Source organism: Schistocerca piceifrons, chromosome 5, assembly GCF_021461385.2.
Source record: "Schistocerca piceifrons isolate TAMUIC-IGC-003096 chromosome 5, iqSchPice1.1, whole genome shotgun sequence".
Classification (NCBI taxonomy): Eukaryota; Metazoa; Arthropoda; class Insecta; order Orthoptera; family Acrididae; genus Schistocerca; species Schistocerca piceifrons.
In genome coordinates, this window is record NC_060142.1 from 77778309 (window position 1) to 77787955 (window position 9647).

Below are 9647 nucleotides of genomic sequence, written 5' to 3' on the forward strand. Positions count from 1 at the left end.
GTAGGGCTGGGTTAGAACTTCAATGGGTGACCATCCGGTCTGCCGAGCGTTGTTGGCAAGCGGGGTGCACTCAGCCCTTGTGAGGCAAAGTAAGGAACTACTTGATTAAGAAGTAGCGGATGCGGTCTCGTAAACTGTCATACGGCTGGGAGAGCGGTGTACTGACCACATGCCCTTCCAAATCCGCATCCAGTGACGCCTGTGGGATGAGGATGACACGGGGGCCCGCCTGTACCGTTCGGCCTTCATGGACTGTTCAGACGGAGTTTAATTTAGTTTAGTTTAGTTTTGGCTGCCTGTGTGTACTGATTTATATTAATGGGGAAAGTTGAAAATTTGTGCCGTATCATGCTCACTAGGCAGATGCACTGTACAGTAAGCCATCTGGACACAGTGGTCACTACAACCGCATGGACTATACCAGCATGCCTCCTGTCACACCCAAATTCTGAACTTATCCACACACTGCTGATTTGTAGTGCCCCCACTCATTGTCCTTGTTATTTGTGGCATCTCGCCGATCCCCCTAAGAGTTTGAACTCAGTGTGCATCTGCACTGAAGGAATCTTTGGCTGACATCGCCTTAATTATGCATGTGGTAAGCGTTCTGGATGAGCTGAGAATATGGATGTGAGGTGAGACGCGCTCAGGTAGTCTGTGTAGTTGTGATGACCACTGTATCCGGATGACACAATGATCAGCGCATCTCCTTAGTGAACAGGAGAGTCAGGTTCGAATGCCATAGATATAAATCAATGTCCACTGACAGCTGTCTTTACTTCCTGTGTGTCTTGGTGATATATCATAATTTCATCTCACTTTTATTTAGATCACCTTGTGCTTATCAGTAGGCCCACATATTCTTTTGATATTACTGCTGGATTCTGTCTGCCGTACTAGTAACGTTTATGCTTGAAGCATATAGCACCCATATTTTCATTCCCACGGCTTCATGTCTGTTGCTCATTAAAGAGAGATTCACTTTTGTTATGGAGAGGGGTGCTCTCCCGGTCGTTGTTGAGTTTCTAGACCATGGAACCGCTACTAATCGGTCGAGTAGTTCCTCAGTTGGCCTCACAATGTTGAGTGCATACAATACCAGGCCTCCCACGAAGGAAAAATCCCTGGTATAGCCCACACGGCATATGGTGGCCGATGCGCAGTGAGCAGTTTTCGTCCAAAGTGCTGGGCGAGTTTATTCGTTTGTTTATATGGGGAGGCCGACAGTGTCTAATACCTTTCGGCTGGCCGGTGATGACAGAATCGAGGGGCGCGCGCTGCAGACTTTCTCAAACGATTTTACAAAAACTGTTTTGAAAAACATTTTTGCTTCACTTATACACTACTGGCCATTAAAATTGCTACATCACAAAGATGACGTGCTACAGACGCGGGATTTAACCGACAGGAAGAAGATGCTGTGATATGCAAATGATAAGCTTTTCAGAGCATGCACACAAGGTTGGCGCCGGTGGCGACACCTACAACGTGCTGACATGAGGAAAGTTTCCAACCGATTTCTCATACACAAACAGCAGTTGACCGGCGTTGCCTGGTGAAACGTTGTTGTGATGCCTCGTGTAAGGAGGAGAAATCCGTACCATGACATTTCCGACTTTGATAAAGGTCGGATTGTAGCCTATTGCGATTACGGTTTATCGTATTGCGACATTGCTGCTCGCGTTGGTCGAGATCCAATATGGAATATGGGACTGGTGGGTTCAGGAGGGTAACACGGAACGCCGTGCTGCATCCCAACGGCCTCGTATCACTAGCAGTCGAGGTGACAGGCATCTTATTCGCATGACCACGTCCCGATTCCTGACTCAACAGATGGGGACGTTTCCAAGAAAACCATCTGCACGAACAGTTCGACGACGTTTGCAGCAGCACGGACTATCAGCTCGGAGACCATGGCTGCGGTTACCCTTGACGCTGCATCACAGACAGGAGCGCCTGCGATGGTGTACTCAACGACGAACCTGGGTGCACCAATGGCATTTTTTGCCGATGAATCCAGGTTCTGTTTACAGCATCATGATGGTCGCATCCGTTTTTGGCGACATCGCGGTGAACGCACATTGGAAGCGTGTATTCGTCATCGCCATACTAGCGTATCACCTGGCGTCATTGTATGGGGTGCCATTGGTTACAGGTCTCGGTCACCATTTGTTCGCATTGACGGCACTTTGAACAGTGGACGTTACATTTCAGATGTGTTACGACCCGTGGCTCTACCCTTCATTCGATCCCTGCGAAACCCAACATTTCAGCAGTATAACGCACGACCGCATGTTGCAGCTCCTGTACGGGCCTTTCTGGATACAGAAAATGTTCGACTGCTGCCCTGGTCAGCACATTCTCCAGATCTCTCACCAATGGAAAACGCCTGGTCAACGGTGGCCGAGCAACTGGCTCGTCACAATACGCCAGTCACTATTCTTGATGAACTGTGGTATCGTGTTGAAGCTGCATGGGCAACTGTACCTGTACACGCCATCCAAGTTCTGTTTGACTCAATGCCCAGGCGTATCAAGGCCGTTATTACAGCCAGAGGTGGTTGTTCTGGGTACTGATTTCTCAGGATCTATGCACCCAAATTGCGTGAAAATGTAATCACATGGCAGTTCCACTATAATATATTTGTCCAATGAATACCCGGTTTTCATCTGCATTTCTTCTTGGTGTAGCAGTTTTAATGGCCAGTAGTGTAGGTTTATACGTCAGGTTCATGATGATGTGCCCATCCTTTCGTTAATGGTCAATTATTGTGATATTTACGTGGAAGTGAGACTCCGCGCGGAATTTGAAAAAGTTTGCAATGAAAAATAGAGATCGCTATGTTTTGCGTTTGATGCATATGTTTCAGCATTTGAAATGTAGCTAATGTATTGAGTTTTTCTTTAGACTTGGTTGGAGGTCTCCATCTGTCACCAATCTGAAGAAAATTGATCTGTTGTAGCACACTCATTTGCGATCGCGCTGAGCCAGCGATAAAGCCAGAGAGAAGTATCCATACCGATCCTCATATTTCGTAAACGGTTTGAGATATCGAAATGAGATTTTGGCGAAACATAGCACACAAAGAGGAGAGCATTGTGCTATATGATTATTATGCAAAACTTCATTATCTACCGTGTTACTTCAATAACTACAGACTTTTTCGATGATAGAATGCAATTTTTAAGGCCCATCGATAGCTGGTGAAATGAGAAATGCCATGAATTTGGAAGAACGTGACTATAGACGTTACACGTTTATTTTGTTCCGAGAATGTGCTTTTTCGTAGGCTTTTGGCCTTACTTTTCCTCAGTTCCTCGCTTAATAAATTTAATAAACCAATTTTGCAGAATTCTTTTGCAGCTGTGTCTGCAGGACATGTTAGTGAGGTGAGACGGTGTAAACTCCGCTGTGTTTTGGGAAAATAAGCAAATTTTAACATGTCAACCAGAGAAATGTGTAGGTTTTACTCAAAACTCGCCAGTCACGGTGCTTCTCTAGAAATGGTTAACAAGACAGGCGAATTAAATTGCTGCATTTTCGACGAAATTATTTTTAGATGCTAACCAAAGCTGAGGTGACAGTAGATGTTTTTGAATAGACACCATGCAGGTGCGTGCGTGGAGGGGCTTCACTTAATATTTTCAGAAAATGTTGGCTTCAGTTTAGAACAGGACTTCACCTCTAGTGCTCAGCATTTCCCCCACAGCGCATGCCCATAACCCCCACCACTACCGCTCTCCCCATGCATGCCTTGTCGTCTGCGCATTTACCGGCCACAGCATTCAGCGAGCACTGTATTATTGGGCCCTACACATGGCAGTCAGCTGTGCTGACAACTCAGCTGCAGAGATGGACATTCACTGAAGAAAAATATTTTATTGTGTCGCTATACATTTTTTTAAAAATTCCTACAGCCAACAATGCTATAGTAATAAATATCACTTCTACTTATTTTAAAGATGAGATTAATTCTTGAAAACGGTATAAAACGTACATGTTGAACAATGCAACGATGCTTTTTGTGTTGGTACTAAGGCTGACTGACTTGAGTTATTCATATAAGAAATCTATATTGCCCATGCTAAAACACTGTATACAAAAGAAATGTCTGTGACTTTTACGTGCTGTGAGTTGCTGCTTACCTAATAAAGATTAGTGTCTGTCGCATTGTCTCCTAAATTGAAAGGATATTGAGGAAAGGTCATAAGATTTTTTTCTTTTATGATATTTTACTACAAAGCACAGAATAAAAATTTCATTTCTCATTGGTTAAATAACTGAATTTGTTGCAGCATATGTTATTTGTAAGCCAACATGTTTCACGTGAATTAATAAGGAAATGGTAGTGAACTACTAAAAAAAGTTCACCAATACCATAGCTTGTGAAAGCTGTATTTCTTTCATCGAAAACCTCTTTTACAATTATATTTCTACCACCAGAAACTGGCACGTGCAGCCAGCTTTATAATGGGTTTAAATTGAACCTGCATTCTCAAAGCTGTTCAGTAGAGAGCTGTGCGTCTCCAGTTGCGAACGGGACAGCATGGCTCATCTACACTACCTGATCCAAAGAATCCAGGCGCCTCTTAGTGAACATTAATATGGTGTGTCTATCTTTCGACTTCATGATGGCTGAACTCTGCTGTGGACACTTTCATTTAGGTGTCAGAAGGTCTGTGGAGGAGTGGAAGCCCATCCTTAATAAAGAGACGAAATCAGAGTAGATGGGAATTTGGACGCTGGGGTCTGGAGCTAAGTCTCGGCTCTAACTCATTCCAAAGGTATTCCATTGGGTTCAGCTGGGGCCTAGGGGCAGGTTAAACCATATCAGTGACGTTATTGTCCACACATCATTGCCTCACAGCAGCTGCTCTAGGAGAGAGTGCATTCTGATGCTGATACAAATAATCACAGTCTCAGACGTGTTCCCCTATTGTTTGCAGTACACAATGATGTAAAACATGATAATATCACTCCACATTTAGTGTTTTCTGAAAGGGAATAAGATGACCTAACGCTAAGCATCAGAAACAGCCCCACATTGCAGCACCACCTCCTCAATACTTCACTGTCGGCTCTACACATGATGTCTGGTTATCGTTCTTCATGCACTCGCCAAACACAAACCCTTCCACTGGACTGCCACAAGGTATAGCAGGATTCAACACACTAAATCATTCGTTTCCAGCCATCCAGGGTCCAGTGGCGTCGTTCCTGACATAATCTCAAGCTAGTTTAACACTGATTACCGAAATGTGAGGGTTACGAGGAGCTGCTCCTTCATTGTACCCCCAGCCCCCTTTTTTTAAAACTCTGTGCGGACAATAACAGTGCTAACTGGAATGCTGGTAGCTCTTTGGTACATACGAGTAATTGCTTCCGCGGATTTCATTCGACTTTTCTACTACCACCCTCCGCAATTCTCGACAATCCCTGCCCATCAGTGCATGAGGAGGTCTGATGCTCCTGGCTAAGCAGTGGCTGTTTCTTCGAGTTTCCACTTCACAACCACATCAGCAACAGTCGAGTTGGCCAGCAATAGAGCTGTTGGAATGTCCCTGATGGATTTGTTACTCAGGTGTCATGATGTCATCCAATGACTAGCCCACATTCCCATTTTGCTGTTACTGGTTCTCTGTTGACAACACAATACTCCCCGCCGCCTTTCATGCTGGTGGTTCCGCATCTCGCCAAATGTGAAGATGTGAAGATCGGATCCGCATTGCATAGGAAGTCCGGATACTTTTAATCATAAAGTTTACACTCTTCAGACACACCTAGAAAGGTCATTTTAATTTATGCTAAGGATAACAGCCCTAGTTCCGTAGGAAACACGCTTGACTTTTAATTTCCAGCCCAAAATTTGAATTTCGCTCCAAAATTCGTTCTCGCCGTTTTATAAAGAGCAATTGTCCTTTGTCAAAGGGAGGAGGGTTACGGGGTGGGGTAATCCCATGACATTGATGGTATCATCAATGACGTCATCGATGGCGCGTCCCTTAGCTCACAGCTGACAACTTGCTTTCATAGAGGCTTCCTATTTAGGTGAACATCCAATTCGGTACAGGAAATTGTAATCCCCATTGGTTAAATACTGGCAATCACTGGGACTAATACATATTTCATTTATCATTGGGGATTAGTTTTCATTTTGACTTGTCTTTCTGTGTCGGGTTTTGCATCAGTTACTGGACAGTTTGGAAAAAAAAAAAGGTCGAGTAACAACATCTGGACACCTACCCCTGTTCAGTCAGTCGCATGGAGCGCCTAGGACACTACTACCTCTATCAATCGCAGCCAAGTGTGAGGCCCTGCCCAAAAGTTTTAGTAGGCTGGCAGCCACCTAGCCCATCACAAGTCAGGCTACCTCGCCTTGTCGCAAATACTGAATTATTTTGTACTAAACTCAGTCCGAACAGGCTTTGGAGACCCAACGGTATTGACCGACCGCTGTGTCATCCTCTGTCCACAGATACAGATGTAAGTAGGCTGTTTATGTTTTCTTATTGGTAACGCCACGTAGCGCTCTATATGAAAAATCACTGGCTGTGCTGTGTGCAGTCTGTGGCTAGTTTGCATTGTTGTCTGCCATTGTAGTGTTGGGCAGCGGCAGCTGGATGTGAACAGCGCGTAGCGTTGGGCAGTTGGAGGTGAGCCGCCAGCAGTGGTGGATGTGGGGAGAGAGATGGCGGAGTTTTGAAATTTGTCATGAACTGCTATATTTATATATGATGATATCAAGGTAAATACATTGTTTGTTCTCTATTAATATCTTTCATTTGCTAACTATCCCTATCAGTAGTTAGTGCCTTCCATAGTTCGAATCTTTTATTTAGCTGGCAGTAGTGGCGCTCGCTGTATTGCAGTAGCTTGAGCAGCGAAGATTTTTGTGAGGTAAGTGAATTGTGAAAGGTATAGTTTAATGTTAGTCAGGGCCATTCTTTTGTAGGGAATTTTGAAAGTCAGATTGCGTTACGCTAACAAAATATTGTGTGTCAGTTTAAGCACAGTCATGTATAATTGTTCAAAGGGGACGTTTCACAGAGGGATATGTGATCAGCACGCCGCTCTTCCGGGTGTTGTCAGCTTTCGTAACCGGAGCGGCTACTTCCCAATCAAGTAGCTCCTCGATTGGCTTCTCTAGGGCTGAGTGCACCCGCTTCACAACAGCTCTCGGCTGAATGGACAGTCACCCATCCAAGTGCTAGCCCAGCTCGACAGCGATTATCTTCGGTGATCTTAGGGAACCAGAGTTACCACTGCGGCAAGGCCAATGGCTGAATTATTGTATAATATTTACAAAATATGGCTTTCCCTTTAATAGGAGGCTTTTTATTTTTGGAACTTGTAGTCAATTCAGCTCTCTCACTGTGCTAAGAAAATGTAATTTAGTATACGTTTTTACGCCCTTTAGTTCTTTCCGCGATTTCTCTGTTCATTCAAAATCTCCCTCCTCTCCATTGGATGGGAAAGAACGCCTCAGTATCCTTTGGGGAAAGAACACCTCAGTATCGCTGAAATGTGTATGCCGCAAGATTATAGTAGTTTTTTTTCTGTTTTCTTTTTTTTTTGCGGCTGGACGGAACCCGTACCTAACCTCACAGTCCTTGGCGCAAGACTGTCGTTGTCCGCTCAAATGAAAGTCTGTGACTACGGTCTCTTTCTCAAAGCCTGTCTGACACGGAGTAAGGTTCGCCACTAGTTTCCTAAAGTGACTGCTGGCTAGCAGTTGGCGGTGGCGGTAACCTCGCTTGTTGAACCTTTCACACGGTGTGTATATATATATATATATATATATATATATATATATATATATATATATATATATATATATGAAGAAATTCGCTTATACTTTTATTGACAAAAGGGAATTTTCATAAACTAACGACTTGTCTTTTCATCAGTTGCTGTTTCATGATTCTGTCGCAATTTCAGCTGCATTAGAATGTTAGTGGGATGAATATTTATAAACTCTGGTCTGCTTTTGTAAAAGGTGAAGATGCAAATGTAGCAACAAGGGAACTTAGGTATTGCTCAAAACTCGTCACTGATAATGTCTCTCTGAAGAAAGAAAAGGGAATAAGGAGTCTGGTGAAAATAAATCGCTACTTATGTTGAAATTTCAACAGAATCCTATAACCCATTGCGTTTTTAAGAGTGAGTGATATGGACTGAAACTTGCCAAAGATTTTATTTCTTTATCTCAACGATCTGAGAAATATGAAACCATCTAAAACGGCTAAATCCTGTCAACTACTAATCAATTATCAATATCTTTGACGATGATGTCTGTGGTGAAAAAGCACAATCCTTCACTCTGTGTAAGGATAGGAAAGAAAAGATGATATACTGTGTGTTGTTAATTATTTTCATATTCCTTACATTATTGAGATAGAGAAATAAAACCCGGTGGCCAGCTGGAATCCATATCATTGGTTATTAAAAACACACTGGGGTATAGGATTCCGCCGAAATTTCAATAGAAATATCAATTTACTTTCCCCAGACTTATCATTACCTTTACTTTTCTTCCGAGAAACGTTATCAGAGACGAGTTTTGATTAATAGCTAACTCCCCTTGTTGCCACATTAAAATCTGTTTCTTCCGCCAAAATAGAGCAGAGTTTATAAATATTCAACTCACTAATGTTCTAATGCAGTTGAAACTGCGAAGGAAGCATGAAACAGCATATCGCTAAACAAGCAACTGAGGGGCAGACAAGTCAATAGGTTATCAAAATTCCCACTCTCGGTATAAAAATAAATTATAATTTCTTCACATGTATTGTTCCAAACCCACAGCAATTCTCGTTTCACCAGCTGTCGATGAAACTTGAATATTACATTTTTTCATTAAAATATCTCTAGTTGCTTACTACGTTAGATATGGTGAAATGCTCTCCTCTTTGCGTGCTATCATTTGTCAAAATGTTCTGAAACAGTTTAGAAGATATGAGGAATTTTGTGAATATTTCATTCTGGAGCGTGAGTTCGGGATTAAGTGCTTTACGTACAACCTATTTTCTCGAACCAGGTGATAAATTGCAATATCCTTCCATATTTGAAGAATAATTCAAAATGTTAGCTACATTTCATATGCAGCAACATATGACCTAACATGCAACAAAAGCTAATTCACAGCGACTCGTATTTTACACTGAAAACTTCCCGAAATTCTTGCAGTCGTTTGCTTTATCATGAAATATCATAATAAATATGACTGTTAACAGAATGATGGTTCGTCACGAAACCAATGAATTAAACTACGAGAAATGCGAGAATCAATTTTTTTACCGAATAGTTTCCGTACAATCGTTTGAGAAAGGTCACAAATCAGGCAGTGGGCTCGTGGCGTTGTGTTTGACCTCGAGGCCTAACTCGCGTTATCAGAGAGTTCCCGCCCTGTAGGCTGTGACGTCAGATGCCGAACACGACTCTTGATTGGCCAGCGCAGGTAGCATATTCAGGGGATCTTACAGGGACTCATAAGGAAACTAGTAACAGAGGTATCAAGGAAAACGTGCACAGGTCTCTACAGGGCAACCAGCTAGCAGACGACGGAGCCTGCATGCGTACCGGTAAGTGAGCCGGCAAACAAGCTTGCAGAGAACCTTACTCCGTGCGAGACGGGCTTAGCTGTTGTC

General features: G+C 43.1%; 1 protein-coding gene across 1 annotated transcript in view; it reads left to right on the plus strand.

Annotated features, from left to right (window-relative positions):
* LOC124798747 overlaps positions 1-4349 on the plus strand; it is a 66468-nt gene extending 62119 nt beyond the window's left edge. Inside the window, exon 4 of the mRNA XM_047262275.1 lies at positions 4296-4349. Within this exon, the coding sequence (XP_047118231.1) occupies positions 4296-4349 (54 nt within the window). The remainder of the gene's footprint in view (positions 1-4295) is intronic.
* Positions 4350-9647: the final 5298 nt, after the last annotated feature.